The sequence below is a fragment of the Cetorhinus maximus genome, chromosome 2 (genome assembly GCF_964194155.1).
Source record: "Cetorhinus maximus chromosome 2, sCetMax3.hap1.1, whole genome shotgun sequence".
Classification (NCBI taxonomy): Eukaryota; Metazoa; Chordata; class Chondrichthyes; order Lamniformes; family Cetorhinidae; genus Cetorhinus; species Cetorhinus maximus.
In genome coordinates this window covers 31,769,597-31,789,847 of record NC_135880.1, presented here as the reverse complement: position 1 = coordinate 31,789,847, position 20,251 = coordinate 31,769,597, and the positions used below count along the sequence as shown (strand labels likewise).

At 46.4% G+C, this 20,251-nt stretch overlaps 1 protein-coding gene across 1 annotated transcript in view; it reads left to right on the top strand.

Moving 5' to 3' along the window:
* The window catches only part of LOC144689928 (ufm1-specific protease 2-like), a 54,115-nt gene that overhangs the window by 13,653 nt on the left and 20,211 nt on the right, over positions 1-20,251 (top strand). Inside the window, exons 2-4 of the mRNA XM_078557448.1 lie at positions 3,912-4,095; positions 12,077-12,140; positions 15,411-15,565. Of these exons, the coding sequence (XP_078413574.1) occupies positions 3,912-4,095; positions 12,077-12,140; positions 15,411-15,565 (403 nt within the window). The remainder of the gene's footprint in view (positions 1-3,911; positions 4,096-12,076; positions 12,141-15,410; positions 15,566-20,251) is intronic.

Below are 20,251 nucleotides of genomic sequence, written 5' to 3'. Positions count from 1 at the left end.
CTTCACTGGAACAATGCAGCAAGCCAAGGACAGACATGTGGGCAAGAGAACAGGGTGGAGTGTTAAAATGGCAAGCGACAGGGAGGTTTGGGTCTTTCTTGCAGACAGACCGCAGGTGTTCCGCAAAACGGTCGCCCAGTTTGCGTTTGGTCTCTCCAATGTAGAGGAGACCGCATTGGGAGCAACGAATGCAGTAGACTAAGTTAGGGGAAATGCAAGTGAAATGCTGCTTCACTTGAAAGGAGTGTTTGGGCCCTTGGACGGTGAGGAGAGAGGAAGTGAAGGGGCAGGTGTTGCATCTTCTGCGTGGGCATGGGGAGGTGCCATAAGTGGGGGTTGAGGAGTAGGGGGTGATGGAGGAGTGAACCAGGGTGTCCTGGAGGGAACGATCCCTACGGAATGCCGTCAGGGGGGGTGAAGGGAAGATGTGTTTGGTGGTGGCATCATGCTGGAGTTGGCGGAAATGGCGGAGGATGATCCTTTGAATGCGGAGGCTGGTGGGGTGATAAGTGAGGACAAGGGGGACCCTATCATGTTTCTGGGAAGGAGGAGAAGGCGTGAGGGAGGATGCGCGGGATATGGGCCGGACACGGTTGAGGGCCCTGTCAACGATCGTGGATGGAAAACCTCGGTTAAGGAAGAAGGAGGACATGTCAGAGGAGCTGTTTTTGAAGGTAGCGTCATCAGAACAGATGCGACGGAGGCGAAGGAACTGAGAGAATGGGATGGAGTCCTTGCAGGAAGCGGGGTGTGAGGAGCTGTAGTCGAGGTAGCTGTGGGCGTTGGTAGGCTTGTAATGGATATTGGTGGACAGTCTATCATCAGAAATTGAGACAGAGAGGTCAAGGAAGGGAAGAGAAGTGTCAGAGATGGACCATGTGAAAATGATGGAGGGGTGGAGATTGGAAGCAAAATTAATAAATTTTTCCAGGTCCCGACGAGAGCATGAAGCAACACCGAAGTAATCATCGATATACCGGAGAAAGAGTTGTGGGAGGGGGCCGGAGTAGGACTGGAACAAGGAATGTTCCACATACCCCATAAAGAGACAGGCATAGCTGGGGCCCATGCGGGTACCCATAGCCACACCTTTTATTTGGAGGAAGTGAGAGGAGTTAAAGGAGAATTTGTTCAGTGTGAGAACAAGTTCAGCCAGACGGAGGAGAGTAGTGGTGGATGGGGATTGTTGGGGCCTCTGTTCAAGGAAGAAGCTAAGGGCCCTCAGATCATCCTGGTGGGGGATGGAGGTGTAGAGGGATTGGACATCCATGGTGAAGAGGAAGCGGTTGGGGCCAGGGAACTGGAAATTGTTGATGTGACGTAAGGTGTCAGAGGAATCACGGATGTAGGTGGGAAGGGACTGGACAAGGGGAGAGAGAAGGGAGTCAAGATAACGAGAAATGAGTTCCGTGGGGCAGGAACAGGCTGACACGATCGGTCTGCCAGGACAGTTCTGTTTGTGGATTTTGGGTAGGAGGTTGACTTGACTTCAGTTTTGCTAGGGCTCCTTGATGCCAAACTCCATCAAATGCTGCCTTGATGTCAAGGGCAGTCACTCTCACCTCACCTCGGGAGTTCAGCTCTTTTGTCCATGTTTGAACCAAGGCTGTAACGAGTTCAGGAACTGAGTGGCCCTGGCGGAACCCAAACTGGACATCAGTGAGTGGGCTATTGCTAAGCAAGTGCCGCTTGATAGCACTGTTGATGACCCCTTCCATTACTTTACTGATGATCGAGAGCAGACTGATGGGGCGGTAATTAACCAGGTTGAATTTGTCCTTTTTTTTGTGTACAGGACATACCTGGGCAATTTTCCACACAGCCGGGTAGATGCCAGTGTTGTAGCTGTACTGGAACAACTTGGCTAGGGGCGCGGCAAGTTCTGGAGCACAAGTCTTCAGTACTATTGCCGGAACGTTGTCAGGGCCCATAGCCCTTGCAGTATCCAGTGCCTTCAGCCCGTTTCTTGATATCACGTGGAGTGAATCGAATTGGCTGAAGATGGGCATCTGTGGTAGTGCCACACAACATGGTGGAGGGTATCCTCAGTGTGAAGGCAGGACTTCATCTCCACATTGACTGTCATTCCTACCGATGCTGTCATGGACAGATGCATCTGCGGCAGGCAGGTTGGTGAGAATGAGGTCAAGTATGTTTTTCCCTCCTGTTGGTTCCCTCACCACCTGCTGCAGACCCAGTCTAGCAGCTATATCATTTAGGACTCGGCCAGCTCGGTCAGTGGTGGCGCTACCAAGCCACTCTTGGTGATGGACATTGAAGTCCCCCACCCAGAGAACATTCTGCACCCTTACCACCCTCAGTGCTTCCTCCAAGTGATGTTCAACATGGTGTAGCACTGATTCATCAGCTGAGGGAGCGTGGTACGTGGTAATCAGCAGGAGGTTTCCTTGCCCATGTTTGACCTGATGCCATGTGACTTCATGGGGTCCAGAGTTGATGTTAAGGACTCCAAGGGCAACTCCCTCCCGACTGTATATCACTATGCTGCCACTTCTGCTGGGTCTGTCCTGCCGGTGGGACAGGGCATACCCAGGGATGGTGATGGTGGAGTCTGAGACATTACCTGTAAGGTATGATTCCATGAGGATGACTATGTCAGGCTGTTGCTTGACTAGTCTTGATTTGCAAGATCTTTGCCCACTCACTTAACTACCTATATCTTTTTGTAGTCTCCTCATGTCCTTTTCACACCTTACTTTCTTACCTATCTTTGTGTCATCAGCAAATTTGGCAACCATCCCTTCAATCTCTTCATTCAAGTCACTTATATAAATTGTAAGCAGTTGAGGTCCCTGAGGCACACCACTTGTTAAATCTTGGCAACCTGAATAAGACCCATTTATGCCTACTTTCTGTAAGCTTCCTGTAAGCCTGCATTTTAAACCTAATTGCTAGAAATTATTTTTAAAAATGACAAATACATATTTTTATCACAGGCTCTTTGTTCCTTTTGACATCTGTTTACACTATCTGATCTTTGCAGCCATTTCTTCAATTAATATATCTTACCTGATGCTCTGCTATACCTTCTACATCAAGGAGTTCTTACAATGTACCTGCTTAATTTGCTCTCAATAAATGTGAATGGAGGCCTTCTAGCCTTGCTACCTTTGAGTATATAAAAACATTTTCTTGTTTTCATATTGTGTTAAGTATCTTATTTCTCTACAAGGCACCCACACAAATTGTAAACTTTTGAATTTTTGATCAGGTTGACAACTACAGAGTAAGTATTTGAATGTAATTAGAGATCGTTTATGTGATGCCTGTTAAATTTTGCTGCAGCATTTAGTTTCACATCCTTGATCAAAGATTTGGAATGGGATTCACTACAGCAAAGGAGGGACAAAAATAGTCTGACCATGTTCTATAAACTATGGAATGGACTGGTGGGAATTGACAGAAACAGGCACCTGGTGTCCTCCAGTAATGACAAAACAAACAAACTATAAAGACCATTTGTTTCCATGACTGTGGATCAACAATCTTTCTTCCCAGGACATTCTCACAATGAAACAAGCTGCCAAAGAAAATAGTCACAGCCCCATCACTTGAAATTTCAAGATCCATCTTTAGATTATTTCCAATTAAAAGTTTTCATTATCAGGACTGCAATTTCAGCAGATGATGCCTGGTTTAGCTGGCGCTACCCATATAAATGTTGGAATACGGATATTAGTGTGTAATTCCGACATAGCTATGGCAGGAGTAGAAGAATTTAGTTTGGTGTAAATGTATAATTTCAAAAAATCGAATTTGCCACTTGCATAGCTATACAAGGATGATGGTTATTATTCATAGACATATAATGGAAGACTTAAGCTGTAAACTTTAATGTTGACCTCAACAGCATTTATTACATATTTTTCCTTTTTCTTCATTGAATTCAGAAGAAGGAATTAAAGCAGGTTTCAAGGAAGCCATTAATGAGCTGATTACTAAGGTAAATTCTCAGGCTTTCACCCTAAGTGGTCTCAGTGGCTCACTGTACATGTGGCCCAAAACCCATGCCAGCACACGTCCATCAACACTGAAAGAGGACTCTTTCTGCAAAGCCATCTTAAAATATATTCGGTAAGAGCAGAATGGAACCTGTTAAATATGTCAGTGTTATATTACTGCATGTTTTTGATGTCAGGGCTGTGGCTACTAGGGTTTCAATAAAGTTTACGGTGCGAGTAATACATTTTCAGAGAAAATCCATCTCTCAAGAATTGATTTTGTCCTTCCAAAATTTGTGTTGTGTCTGGAGCGGCATTGAGCTAGATAATATTCTAAGTTATATAACAGTAAAATGATGTGCAGGTGATTGCAGATATGTTTATAGGTGGTGCTAGAGATAGGAGTAATTTAAGCTGATGCATTATATGTATCACAAGAAAGATATCACACAATATCAGTTTTGTCGACTTGTGATTTTGCTTTTGGAATATTGGTACCAATATGCTCAATAAACTTGGTGACTCACTAAATCACTAACTAGTGAAGAAAGCAAAGTAGTTCGCTGGACATTTATTTTTGCTGTTTCCTCACCTAGGCGGTTAAGGTCCTTTTTAAAAAAGATATTTCTGTAGACATTAAATTGTTCTTTAGTATTCAAAGTAATCTGTGTCCTGTGAATATGATTTCACTACACCTTTTCCCCTGAGATGAAAACAAACCTCAGCTAGAAATCTGTTTCTACTGACATTTTGAATACATGTGAAAAGTGCTACTGTTAAAAATAAGATCAAGTCAGTTGCTTTTTCCATGCTTGCTTGGAGACATCTTTTTGTTAATCTTCATTCATTTCAAGCATTGAGACACTATGGCACAATTAAGCTGGCTGTCTCAGTACACTGAGTATCAGTGTTCAGTATCACCAAACATACACAAATAGATCAATGGAACAAAATGTAATTATATCTAACAGTAAGATAAAAAGGCTTTCTATCAGTTTAAAATAGAATTGCCATGTGGCTGTTTACTTTTGTTTTCATAAGTCAAAGCAGGTTTAGAAAATTATTGCAATATGTGATAGAGCGACCTGGTTTGTAATGTAGAAGCAACCAGCCACTGTGCTGCTGCTTTCAATTGGTAGAAATTTGAAAAATCTGCCTAGGCTGATTAAAAGCTGGCGAGTTGGTCACCGTGGCTGATTAACAACCGCAGTCACAACGATGGTGCCTTAAATGTAGAAAAACATCCCATCGTGCTTCATAGGGATATTGCCAAATAAAATTTGATAACGAGACACATAGGCCAAAATTTTCCGTTTGGCGGGTGGGCGGAGCAGGTGCTGAGGCGGGCGGCCGCGGACCCGATCGCCGCCCGCAATCGAGGCTGCGCTGCCATTTTGCGCGGGCGGGCCAATTAAGGCCCTCCTAGCGTATTTCCGGCTCCCGTGGAGAGCAGGAGTGTGAAGTTTGTGGCGGGCGTGTACAGACCGCTGGGTCCAATAGCGATCCGGCAGTCTGTTTAAAAAAAGGCCAGGCAGCCTCCTTTAGGCTGTTCACTATGGCCAGCTGCAGGTGGTACTGCAGGGGGTCAGCACAGCAGGCCAATGTTGAGGGAAGGCCAGAGGAGGAGGGCAGGCTGTAAGGTGTGGCCCAGGAGCAGGGCAGGCTGCAGGGTAGGCCAGCAGTGGGCCAGAGTGCCCCTCGCTTTTCTGATATTGCCTTGCTGCCCTTGTCGAGAAAGTGGCAGCACGGCAGGAGGTGCTGTTTCCCCAGGATGGGAGGAGGAGGCCCCCCCCAACATGACAAAACGTGCCTGGGAGGAGGTGGCGGAGGTGGTGAGCTCCCGCGATGTGGTGCGGCGCACCTGGATCCAGTGCCGTAAGCGCTTCAACAATTTGTTGTACTCTGGAAGGGTGAGTACCATGATGGAGTTGGGCATTTAACCTAACAGGTAGCCTTAGCCTTTGAGGGCCTCCCCCCGCAAGTCTTACTGTCGTGACTGCATTGACTCATGTTGGGCATTTGTCGCACGCTAGGTGGGCAAGTGAACATGCTTACATCAGCCTTAGTGGTTCATGAGAAGATGGGTTCTCCCCGCAACATGACTAGCCTGGGGGCAACCTGCAGGAGATGCAGCTAGGCGCATACTCATAACTCCAACACATGCCCTATTCACAGTGATGAGGTTGTGGAAGGGGAGCCTCAAGGTCTCATGGCCAAGAGCCATCTGGCACCTTCAGCGCCGCACCTAGTTGTGCCTCCTTGCCATGTGAACTAAGACCGTGTGTTTCTTAAAGTGATGGACGCAGAATGTGTCCAAGGTGGCCGTTGGGGGTTGCGGGGTGGGGGGTGGCATTGGGAGCAGCCGTACTATATTTTTATGACCGATCAACAGTTGCATGAACAGGAGGCACTGGAGGCCTGAGATAGGCCACTGTGGTTGGGGTGTGGTGTGCGCGTACAGAGTACATGTGCATTTAGCCCCAATCAATGGTCTTCTCTGTTTTGCAGTAGAAAAATGAGCACAAAGCTTATGAGCATTTGCAGACTGGAGGCAGCCAGGCCCAGTTGGTGATATTGAGCCCTTTTGAGCAGGAGGCCCTGGAGCTCGAGAGGCGCCATGCACCCAGGTCCACAGGTGTCGGTGAGGCTGGGGTGGAGCGGACAGGTATTTGAGGTCCACAGTCACATCCGGTCTGTCTCCCCACCATCCAAAGCACTGATGATTGTTGGAATCGTTAATGTAGCAACACTGCTCATTCACAGACTGATAGAGTCAGAGGTGTGGGTCATACACAAAGGTCCCTCGGCCCTTCGAAGATGCGCATGTCAAGCACCTTCCAAAGTCGCCTTATCCCATTTCTGACCACTATCCCCATGGCCTTGTATGCCATGGCATCACAATTGCACATCCAAATACTTATTACATGTTAGGAGGGTTTCTGCATTCACCGCCTTTTCAGGCAGTGCATCCCACATTACTGTGTGCAAAAGTTCCTCATCACCTCACCTGTCAACCTCATGCCCCTTACCTTAAATAAATTCCACCAGGTTAGTCATCCCTCCGCCAAGTGGAGAAGTTGCTTTCTGTCCACCCAATCTATGCCCCTCATAATGTTATGAAGCTCAAAAATGTCACCCCTCAATCTCCTGTGCTCCAGGGCAAATATCCCCAGTCTATGTTATGTGTCCTCATAACTCCAACTCTCCAGCCCAGCATGCATCCTGGTCAACGACCTCTGCACTCTCTCCACTTCAATCACATCCCTCCCATGAAGCGCTGCTCACAACTGAACGCAGAACTATAGCTGTGGCCTCAGCAGCGTTTTCTGCACTTGCAACATGACCTCCCTGTTCCTACATTCTATTCCTCGGCTAATAAAGGCAAGTATGGCATTGACCTTCTTAAACGCCTTATGTGCCTGTCCCGCTACCTTAACGGGCCTGTCGACACGCCCAGCAAGGTCCCTCTGATCCTCCTTATTTTCCACGGTCCTACCATTCCTCGTGTATTCCCGTACCTTGTTTGTCCTGCTCAAGTGCATCACCTCACACTTATCCACATAACATTCCATGTGGCATTCCTTAGGCCATCTGACCAGCCTGCCCGTATCCGCCTGTAATGTTTGGGCCTCCTCCTGACTATTTGCCACCCCACCAATGCTCGTCTCCTTAGGTTATGGAAGGTTGAGCGCATAATGAGCCTGGGGGAAAGGGATGAAGTGTGTCACTGTATGGACGCTAACTGATCCTCTGTCCTTGTTGTTATTTTCAGCATCATCAGAGGCTGGTGACCAGGCTCCATTACAGATGCCCCCTCTCACACCTGAGGGCCGTGAATTGTCACCTGTGTCACACCATTTCTGCCGGGCAGGCTCCAGTGCAGATTCTAGCACATCAGTGGGAATTGCAACATTGGCTACTGTCCCAGGGCACAATGGAGAGGGCACTTCACAATCGCTGGAAGAGATGACAGAGACAGAGAGTGCCGATGGTGCCAGCAGCCGGAGGACTGCAGGGGACCAGACACATGCTGTGTCAGGCCGTGATGACATGCCCCTGGAGTCGTCTGCGATGTACCAGCTGCAGGAAATGCAGCCGAGTGTGCGGGAGCATCTGAGAGTGTTGCATGAGACCATGCTTCGCTTGGTGTCCATGGTGGAGGAGTCCACACGGAGCATGAGTGATGCCATGAGCCTCATGTCAGAGCCTCATGCTTCCTCCATGGAGAGAATGGCGACTCTCCTGGAAAGGGGCTTCCAGGAGAACAAGCAGTTTCTCCTGGGGATATGCTTGGACCTGCAAGCCCTCACAGTGCCAGTAGCCACAGCTGGTCATTGGCAATGTGGGAGATGACCTGGGCACCAAGTTTCCCAGCTTGGTGCCCATCCATCTATGGTGAGCAGAGCGGTCCGAACCAACCTTACGTTGGCGCAGCAGCTGCCTGTCATCTCTGCGGGCTCCTCTCAGGGCGCTGCGGATGGGGGCAGCAGCTCCTCCGCCCCTCTGCCAGTGACTGTTGCATCCGTTGAGGCAGCAACAACTGGGGAGACGCCAGTTCTGGAACTGGCCACTCCCTCCCAGGTGGGGCCAGCACAGGCTCCACGGGCCAGAGGATGTCCGCCAAGATCACCAGGACAGCAGAGTCAATAGGCTGGCTCAGAAGCCATCCCGAGTGATGGGGCGGCACCTAGATGTAGCACCCGCAAACGTAAGCATAAGGCACCAAAGGCACACCACAGGTTTCTCACTAGTGCTTTTGTGTTGGCCCTAGATAAGGGAATTATTATTTATTGCTATTGTAAAATCGTTTTGCTTTCATTTTGTTGCACCATATCATGGATGAAATTAAGACCAGATGTGTTACCATGGCTGAGGGTGGCTCCTTTGTGCTGCATTTGTATGTTTCACAGACATGTCATGAGTGTTTGAGTGGACATTGGGGTTGATGTCAAAAGCCCTTAGTTGCAGCTGATGAGGTGGAAGATGTAGCACTTAAGTGCCGCTTATGGAAGTGCCAGGCAAGGCTGGCCCTCCTGATCCATTTGTGTGGAGCTCGCTGAAGGTTCGTTGGATTAAAGTCTCCCGGGTGTCCCTGCCTCCTTGGTGTGGTGCCGGGTCAGCGTTCAGCCCCTCATCATTGCCCTGTGCTTCCTCATCATCCGAATCAGTGCTGGACTCATCGTATGCAGCCGCGTCCACTGCATCAATGTCTTCCTCGTCCACTGCATCCCCCCTTTCCAGCGCAAGATTGTGCAGAGCGCAGCATGCTACCAATATCACAGAGACACGATCTGAGGGTACTGGAGTGCGCCCACTAAGCGGTCCAGGCATTGGAAGTGCATCTTAAGAAGACCGATGGCTCTCTCCACCACAGCCCTTGTGGTACCGTGGCTCCTATTGTACCACTGCTCAGCTTCTGTTCTTGGATGGCGGAGGGGTGTCATGAGCCACCTTCTGAGAGGATAACCCTTGTCACCCAGCAGCCATCCATCCAGCTGGGCTGGAGCACTGAAGAGCCCCGGCACCTGGGAGTGTCTGAGGATGTAAGTGTCATGGGAGCTGCCTGGGTACCTTGCACAGGCTTGTAGACTCAGCATCCTGTGATCACACACTTTCTGCATGTTCATGGAGTGGAAGCCCTTCCTGTTGACAAAGGCACTGGGCTCACCTTCTGGTGCCTTGATGGCCACATGTGTACAGTCTATAGCACCCTGGACACTGTGTCTGGCTTGCCTGGTCGCAGCAGAAGTGGATGAAGGTCAATGCCTATCTGAACAGAGCGTCTGTAACCTGCTTGACACAAGTGTGGACAGCTGATTGGGAGACACCGCAAAGATCACCCACTGAGCCCTGGAAGAAGCCAGAGGCATTGAAGTTGAGGGCAACTATGACCTTCAATACCACTGGCATGGGGTGTCCGCCCACAGGACAGATCTCAGGGCCAATCATCTGACAGATGTAGTGTACTGTCTCCCTTGACAGCCAGATCCTCCTTCGGCACTGCACCTCAGTCATATTGAGGTAGCTGCTTCTCTGTCTGTATACCCTGGCAGCAGGGTAGTGGCGTCTTCTGCAGCCCCCTCCACCTTGGACTACCTCTTGGCCCTGTGCCCCTTGTGCTTGCACCTGTACTCCCAAAGGTGGCTCCCCTGGAGACTGATTGTTCAGTCCTGGCCTGCTCCTCATTCTATCCCTCCCTTCCTCCTCAGAGGAGCTGCCTCCAGTAGACATGTCAGAACCCATATCCAGGCTAAAGGGAAGCCTTCGGAAAGCTGCAGATAAAGATTCCTGACTGAAGAGTGCTAAACTGAAGATTAAAAGTACACAGAGACCTGCTGGAATTCGTTCTGAACTGCTACAGATCTCACAGGCAAGTTTTAAAAACTTTCTGCAATAAATACTTCACAGACCAGATTGACAACCCCACTGAGCCCTCATATCCTGCCCGTGAATGAGTTTTATTAAAAAGTTGCTTATCCGCCTGCCCGTTGCACCCGTGCGCCGAGCCAAAGATTACACAGGCACCTGAAAATCGGCATCAATTGCAGAGTTAAAGGCCTTAAATAGCCCACTAATTAATAGCGGGAGCGCATCGCACTTCATCGCGCGCCCGCCCAACGAAATATCGCAATGGCGCGCGGTGACGTCAGGATGCTCGCCCGATGTCACCGCACATCATTTTACGCACTGACATGCGGGGCCCGCCCATCCGCACATCACCCTGAAAATTCTGCCCATAAACACAGGCGACCGAAAGCTTGGCCACAGAGGTATCTTTTTTTCCTTTATTCTTTCATGGGGTAATGGCAAGACTGGCAAGGCCAGCTTTTGTGGCCCATTCTTATTTTCCAATTAATGCCCACTTAAGGAACTCATCCCATTGTCACTGGTATTAACCAAGCGGCAGGTGGGGGGGTGGTTTGCCATTCAGGGAGCATGACAAGCAAACCTTGGCGTGTTTGCTTGCGCAATTCCAGGGGTGAGCCTCAGTGCTCTCAGTGGCTTATCGTGGGAGCCAGCAATGGGAAGTGGGGACCCACTAAGAGCCACACCTCCAACCCTCTCCCCATCTCCCCCACTCCCCCCATCCACAACTCATACCCCATTTCTTGCCATCACTCACCTGATGCTTGGGTCCCTCCTCAATCCGAGGACCCTGGTGCATGTATGACTGGCAGCATCCACCGCCTCTCCAGTGATGCTGCTGAGTACAGATGAGCTGCCAGCTTCTAACTGGCCAGCAACTCTTGGCAGGAAGGACGTCTGTCCCAGGGCCCTTGATCCCAGAGGAAGGCCCACCGCTGGACAGTCAAGTGCCTAAGTACCACAAGGAAGTCCTTTCCTGAAAGGAGGTGACACAGGGTCTTGCCAGCTCCCCACCAGGTGGGCGAGATTCCCAAAGCCTCCACAAGATTCCTCCCTACATTCCAGAGGTTAAGAAACTGCACTATATTCATCTCTCTACCACCTCAATTTATTCAAAACTATTTGGTTAGCAAGCACTTCCAACTCCCCGCCCTATCCCCATAAGCATTAGTCAAATACATTATCGTAAGACTGTTAGACTAGTAGCATTCTTAACAAAGAGTAAAATTAAGCTGGAGCTAGGTCTTTTTTGATTGTTGGAATCAGGGGTGGTGCAGCAAAGCACTATCTTTGTTATGCTCGATGGTATGCCTAAGCAGTAAACTCCTGATAAAGCATCCCTTTTTCTTTGAACTTATTTAATTCTGTACCAAGAATTCTGTACAACTTGCTATATATCTTGTGAATTCAGCCTCTTTATACAGTGTTCGACCATAAAAACAACTCAGTGGTATAGAGAAAATTGAATTAATGCTTATGCAGTCTAGATCCAATCCTGCTGTCATGGTGATGTGTTTTGCTCTAGTCCAGTGTGGATAATACATTTGTTCTGATGGAATGGATGAAAATGAAAGAAATCTTGATCTTCATATTTTTCTAGTCTCTTTTATATGGATAGAAATGAAGAATTTCCTTTAGTTTCTCTCTAATTTAATACATTTATGCCAATATTGATTAAAAAAAATACCAGGACATCTATGCCAGGACTATTTGTGTGTTGTCTTATCACAGCACAATTTTTATTTCAGGTTTGAGATCAGTAACACAGTTAAACAGGCTTCCAAAAGGAGATCGTTAAAGATCTTACCTCTGGTAGGTATATAAAGTAAGCTTATAATTTTTGACTTTAAGGATTTCTTGAATTTATGGATATCTATGATGAGGTAACATCTGCAATGATTTTAAGGTGGCCAGCTACACACCTTGAGTAGTAATACACAATAGGGGGAATTTGCCACATCTTCACTGGCATTGGAGAATATTCAAAACCATGAGCATGGTTTGCAGCATCAATTGCACAAATTGGCACACCCAACTCACTGTCAGTTTCATTCTGTAAAGAAAGAGTGGGCTGACTGGAGGCTTCACAAGTCTTATTATTTATTTAAAAATGGTCCCACACTGATCTCATGACTTTCTCGTGAATGGACTGGGTAATGTTTGGGTGCCCTGACTTGTAGGAGAGGGCTTCTTAAAGGTAACTATAACATTTTACTTTTAGGTTGATTGTATCTGTATTTCACTAACCCTATTGCTTTTTCTATTTTTTGTTGTTTCATTCATTTTTGTTGCTGTCTAGGTTTTGTTCTTGCCACTGCAAGGGTTACTTCTTAATACAATGCCAACCATTTTGTTTGCAGTATTGAAAATGGTCAGGATGGGAATTTCTTTCTGGGTTCCAATGGCACTCATAGGTTTAGAAGGGGAAGAGCAGTTATTTATTGAGAGGACAAAAAGGCAGCCGTGGCTATAGCTCACTTATTACTTATGGAGCTATGCTTATCCCAGGACTCATGCTTACTGACCCAAACAGTCCCTTGTGGTCATCCCTGCCTCTACTTCACAAAGCAGCTGTCAAATAGTTATGTTATCCTTGGAAGCTAACTTGGAATTACCGTCATACAGGGTTAGGTCTCTCTACAGGGTAAGGTTTGTGTTATGTCTTGTGGTTCCCAGAAGTTCATAATCCTCATACTATTTTACACACATACAGTGCTTCTTCCCAGTGATTAAATATGAAGGAGTACTGATTCATCACCTGAGTTCAATTTTGCAACACTCGATCAAATGTGGCTTTGATGTCATGTCATGTCTCCAGATCATTGGTCCAGGCCTCTGGATTACTAATCCAATAACATCAACTTTAACATTGCCATTGTTTGTTTCATTCATATAAGTATGAATGCAGGGAGATACACAAAGGTAAAATAGGCATTGGCATGATGTGTTGAATGGCCTCTTTCTCTGCTGTATCATTTGGTGATTTTATTAGTATAAGAGCAAATAAGTAATACATTTGTACTACGCAATAGTTAGCTCACCGTTAAAACCCTTGGACATCCAATTATCTATAGGAGAAAGTAGCAAAGCTACTGCAAAGTGGTGCCAGGAATGAAAAGCTCAGCAATTTTTTTTAGTTTAATGCTGTACTTAATTCAAAATGTGACTTTACTTCTTTCATTTCCTCATTTGTCCTTCATAAGTTGGTGATTTTCTTTTGGACTGCGAAAAAAATACTTCAATTCACCCAGTGCCCTTACAGGTTACTGTTTAGTGCAGATCTTAACAATGATAACTAGGAGAATATGCCAAAAGTTGTAGGGACCTCCCTTATTTCCGGATGGAGCAATGGAAATACTGGGCAGGATTTTTCGCTTGGCATGCAGGCGCGCGGCCGACACACCCAAGCATGAAATAAAGTGCTTTGACGTTGGCCGAGCGATAGTTCGGTCGGCGGGCGTGCAACGGAGCTGGCACCGCACACACCGACAATTAAAAGGCCTATTAAGGTCATTAAGTTAACAAATGTGCTGAATTTTTCACTTCCTGTTCAACCTAACAGTTGGCGGGGAGGTGAAAAGGCCAAGCAGCCTTTGCATTTTTTAGGAAACCTCATCCTAAAGCAAATAACAATAAAATAAAAATTTTACACTTGAATTAAAAACATGTCCCTGCTCATGTGACAGAGTCACATGAGCGGACATGTTTTATGACATTTTTATTTTCTTCATTAGTTTTTTTAAACAGCGCTTCATCTCTCTGAGACCGCACTGTGCCTCAGGGAGATTATTCAGCACTCTTTCACGCGCATGCGCAAAGCTTGCACTAGGCCCGCACACTGTCCTCCACCCGCCCACACAGGCAGCGCTCAGCGTTGCCCCTCGCATTCCACGCAGGACAGGCCTTAATTGACCCACCTGCGTAAAATTGTGGTGCGGTGCCGATCGCGAGCAGTGGTCGGCTTCCCGACCGCCCCTGCCAAGCACCCCCACCAAGGGCAAAATTCTGGCCACTGTTTTGGCTTGCATATTAATAATGATAAATCTGATTTATATTTTATTATTTCCCCACTTCCCTCCATCCCAGTTCATAGAGTCAATCTTCCCCAACTGCCTGGAGTTCCCGATGATTCTATTTTCCCCCTTCATCCCCATTTCATTTCAGAAATATTCTCCTCCTTCCCCTCTATTCTTGATTCTGCCAGTTCATGGAGCGAGTCCTTGTGATTTTCATCATTGCTCCTGATGCTACTATCCCATGCTGTGGATAAGAGTTCCCAAACTTCATGACATTCTCCATAGAAAACAATGGAAATTACAATATGAGACTGATCCAAAGCAGTGGGCCTCAGGAATCCACACTGCCAGCTGGAAAGTTACTTGAATTAAATACTTCTCTTTTCAGAATTTGTCAAAGAATTATGTTCTGTGGGTGCTTTGTAAAGAATTTTGCAACTTTTATTTAATTTATTCACGGGATGTGGGCTTTACTGGCTGGGCCAGCATTTGTTGCCCATCCATAGTTGCCTTTGAGAAGGTGGTGGAGAGCTGCCTTCTTGAACCGCTGCAGTCCATGTGGTGTAGTCCTGGAAACTCCGCTTGATTGGCTTCCTTTGAATTTTCCCCTTCTTGTTCTACAATGGAGCCCTACGGGGGCAGTGGCAACAGTAGAGCAAGAGAGTCACCTTGTGTGACTTTCAGTGGATAGAATAATTCAGATTTGTAAGAAAGAAAGGGCAAACAGATTTCAGTAAATACGCCATTTCGGCACCTGCTCATATTAACATGAATATTGCTTTCTTGGGACACAACGGTAGAACTCTAATGGTATATTTTCTCTTAGCCCTAAAGTTAGGGGCCTTGAATTCCAGCCAGCAGTGTGCTGCCTGCCACATTGGTAAAGGAGATCATTCTGGCAGTGAGAGCACACCAACAACATTCTAAGCCTGGGCTTCCATTTTCATTCACCCCAGTGCTTCACTCAATACCTGCTGACCTTGTGTTCTATTACTCTGTAAACTGTCCTAACCTTACAACCTTTAACAACTGTAATAATTCTAGCATAACTATTTTTAACTTTCAGAAAGTGATAAACCTGCAGATTCACTTTGAAGTGACAAGGCCTGATCTCCTTCAAGGAATAGTTATCCAGCACAATAACATGTCAGGCATCCACTTCAAGTTGACTCTCCCTATCGATGTGGTAGTATTTGCACATCCAGAAGACCCATGGGGAAAGTATGTATTCTCCTAAGTATTGAATTATTTATGAATTAATTTAGTATGTTAAAAGTGCAATAATGTAGTCCATGTTCAGTTTAACCAAGTGCCTCCATGATATCTTAAGCTGAATATTTGCTGACCCAATTTACTTGGTATTATTCTGAGACACTTGCTGGAAACTTAGTGCCAATGTACTGCCTTCTCTGGAGGCATAAGATCTCAATTTATTTAAACTCTTCGGCATTGACCTAAGTACCTCTATGGAATTTTTTCATCTGCTCCTATTGCTGTTGACTAACTCCTTAAAAGCAATGTTTATCCAACTTGCCATGTTTGAGGGTGAACAGTGACACCCTCTTGAAGATCCCAAGCAAATAATGAAATACGTATAGAGACTTCCTTCCTTAACTTTGGAAAGCACTGACCATAATCCAAAGAAACACAGTGGCCAGGATTTCCCGCTCGCCAACGCATAAAATGATGCGGGATGACATCAGGAGTTCCGCCCGATGTCACCCCGCCTCATTTCAATTTTCAGGTGGGCAGGGGCTCGGCAGAATCAGCTGTGCACCCGCCGACCTGTCAATGGCCAATTGAGGCCATTGACAAAGTAATTAAAGTACTTAATGGACCTGCCAGTCCAACCATAAGGTTGGCGAGCAGGCCAGGAACTCTGACGGGCATTGGAAAAAACATGAAACCTCATCCACGGGCGGGATGAGGTTTCATGTAGGTTTTTAAATTTTTAAATAAAAGTGTTAATGAAAGTGGTGGACATGTCCCAACTCCTGTATGAGCTGGGACAGGTCCATCACTTTCAGTAACACAGTGTCACATGAGGGGACATGTCAGGGGAATTTTTTTTCTATTGTTAACATTTTTAAATTTGCTGTCGATCTCCCTGAGGCAGCACTTAGTCTCAGGGAGATGAGTGTGCTCTTTCGCATGCATGCACAAAAGAGCGCACTCTCAGTTTAGGGACCCCCTCCCCCGGCCCGCGCTTCCTTGCGGATGGCACGCTGGGCGGGCCTTAATTGGCTTGCCCATGTAAAATGGCGGTGCGTCCCCAATAGGAGACGTCGATCGGAGGCGTGCCTCCATGCGCCCGCTCCTAAACATCCCCCCCAACGGGGGGAGAATTCTGCCCAGTGTTGATACCACAGAGACATTTTTTTAATTTTATTGGTAAATGGCATTTTATTAGTATCAACAAGCTAATAGGTCAGAAGAATGCAGAATTCTTATGGCATTTTGGTATACCCAGCCTCAGCTGAAAAGAAGTTCAGTGACGACATGGGTCTCCCAGGATTCCCTTGCACCCCTACTAGGATCCACAGAAACCAGTTTATTTCTTAAAGAAACATTCATATACTGAGCAAAAAAAAAACAGCTCATTTGTTATGTCCCAGTTTTGGGTTCTCCCTACCCACTCAACCCAGACCCTTCATGATTTTCAACACCTCCATCAAATCTCCTCTCAAGCTTATTGTCTCTAAGGAGACCACCCTTTCTAAAGCTTTTACATCCTTCGTAAAGTATGGTGCCCAGAATTGTTCAAAATACTCCAGTTGAGGTAGAAACAGTTTTATAAAGTTTTATCATAACACCCTAGCTTTTGTGCATCTATACACTCTATGCATCAATTCATGAAGCTCAGAATCCCAAATGCCTATTTAACTACTTTCCTGACCCGCCCTGTCACCTTCAGTGATTTATTCAGATATACCCTAAGGTCTTCATGTTGCTGCACCTTCTTTAGAATTGTACCCTTCATTTTATATTGCCCCTCTTCTTTCTTTCTCCCAAAATATACCATTTTAAACTTCATGTGCTGCATGTCTGACCATTCCACGAGCCTGTCGCTGTCCTCTTGAAGTTTACCATTATCTTCCTCACGGTTCACAATGTGTCCAAGTTTTGTGTCATCTGCAAATTTTGAAGTTGTGCTCCGCACACCCAAGTCTAGGATATTGATATATTAAGAAATTCAGTGGTGCTAGTACCAAACCTTAGGACGCACCATTGCGTATCTTCCTCCAGTTTGAAAAACAACCATTATCCATGACTGAAGAAAGGTTCTTGACATGAATAATTAACACAGTTTCTCTCTCCTCAGATGCTGTCAGATCTGCTGAGTATTTCCAGTATTTTCTGTTTTATTCCGTTATCCACTGCTTTCTGTTTCCAGTCACTCAGCCAATTTCATATCCTTGCTGCCACTGTTCAATTTATTCCAGGGGCTTCAACTTCACTGGCAAGTTTATGACCTGGCAGATTATCAAATGCTTTTTGTAAGGCCATATACACTACTTGGACCATATTATTCTCATCACCTATTTCAAAAAAGACAATCAAGTTAGTTAATCACTATTTGCCTTCAACAGATCCATACTGGGTTTTCCTAATTAATCCGCACTGTCTCTGCAATTTCTTTTTTTTTAATTCATTCATGGGGCACGGGCGTCGCTGGCTAGGCCAGCATTTATTGCCCATCCCTAACTGCCCTTGAGAAGGTGGTGGTGAACTGCCTTCTTGAACCGCTACACTCCCTGAGGTATAAGTACACCCACAGAGCTGTTAGGAAGGGAGTTCCAGGATTTTGACCCAACGACAGTGAAAGAATAGCGATATATTTCCAAGTCAGGATAGTGAGTGTCTTGGAGGAGAACTTCCAGCTGATGGTGTTCCCATGTGTCTGCTTCCCTGTCTTTCTAGATGGTAGTGGTCATGGGTTTGGAAAGTGCTGTTTAAGGAGACTTGGTGAGTTCCTGCAATGCACCTTGTAGATGGTTCACATTGTTGCCACTGTGCGTCAGTGGTGGAGGGAGTGAATGTTTGTGGATGGGGTGTCAATCTTCCCTTACTTCCCTTAGCATCCTCAGATACATCCCATCTGGTCTTGGCGGCTTATCAACTTTAAGTACAGCCAACATTTCTGATATATCCTCATTACCAATTTTTAGTCCTTCAAGTGTCTCAATTACACCTTTCACTATAGTTTTGGAGGCATCTTCTTCCTTGGTAAAAACAGGTACAGAGTGCTCATTGAGCACCTCAGCCACAGTTTCTGCCTCCAAGTTTAAATTCCCCTTGTTGACCTTAAAAAGCCCCAGCTTTTTACTCTTTATTGGCTTTCAGAAGAATTTGTATTCCCTTTTATGTTAGCTGCCAGTTTCTACTCAAACACCCTCTTTGCCTCTCTGATTTCCAGTTGCATGCAAGGTGTTGGCCAATTGAGACCCTTAAGAGGTGAATTGGTGGCCACATAAAGGCCTCTTTCTGTGAAAACTGGCAGCCTTAATGCATCCTGTGCCCAAAGAAGGCCCCCTCCTCACAATACTCTGATTTGTGCACACCCCACCCTGCCCTTCCAACCATGATCCCCCACCCCCCTTCACTCAGATCTGCCAGACTGGCCCTGGCAAAACCCCAACTTACATCCACATCCGGCCCATGGCTCCTTAGCATTGGCAACTGCACTGCTCCCAGTGTCACTGCTGGGGCTAGAGAGCTGACAGCCACTTGTGGAACATTCTCCTACATGGGGGCAGAAATACCACCCACCCCCAGCCACTTCACAACCCAATGGCCATTAAATTGGCCAAAGCTTCCCAACCCAAATGGAGGCAGGTTCCCTCCCAATTTTTATGCTGGGGGTGTTGCACCAACGCCTCTATGTAACATTCGACACATAGAGTTATAGTGTCATTATGCGACAACGAGTAGTATTTTGGCCCATCGAGTCTGTGCCGGCTCTCTGTAAAGTAGTCCAATCAATTCCACGCCTGCCAACCACGCTGTTAACCACACCATGAGCACATTGGTCCCAGTCCTGTTGAGGTGTAATGTGTCCCTTTTGAATAGGTGCCTCCTGTCCCAGAATTGATCCCAATGGCCCAAGAATCATAATCATTCCACCTGCACCAAGCCTTAAATCACACATTGACCCTCCCGATCTATTATCCCTCTCTCTAGCATTTGGCACTGGGAATAATGCAGTTTTACTACCTACTTTTTAACCATCCCTAGCTTCTGAAAATCTGACCATAAGAGCTCAATCCCTGCTCTTTCTATGTTGTTAGTATCAACATGTACCACACCTCTCACCCCTGCAGAATATCCTGCACCTTATAAGGTCTGGCCTACAGGTGATTCCAGACTCTTAACTGCCCTCTGAAATGGCATGGCAAGCCACTCAGTTCAAGGGCAATTAGGGATGGGAAACAATTACTGGACTTGTCAGCATTGCCCACATCACATGAAAGAATAATTTTTAAAAACTGCCTCTCTGTGATGTGCTTTAACCTAGCACCAGGGAGGCAATACATCATATGGGACAGTTACAGAAATGCCTGTCTATCTTCCTAACTATATAATCCAGTATAATGACTGCATTTCTACTCTTTCTGTTCTCTCCTGTGCAGTCCCTTGCCGCATTGGTGCCATGGCCTGGACTGCCCTCCTTCAATGTGTCACCACTCCCAGCAGGTTCCAAACTGTGTACCAAGTTGACAGTAACTATTATGATCAGGCAAGGAGGGGATGAATGCTCTCCTCTTTTCCCACTGCTGGTTTCACGTGGATATGTTTGCCAATTCAGTGAATGTTTAATTGTTTATGTGCTGACAATAAAAGGGTGGCTTTCTTGAGTTTTAAAAAAGAAAAGAAGATAGTTTTTATCATACTTAACCTGGTCTAAGT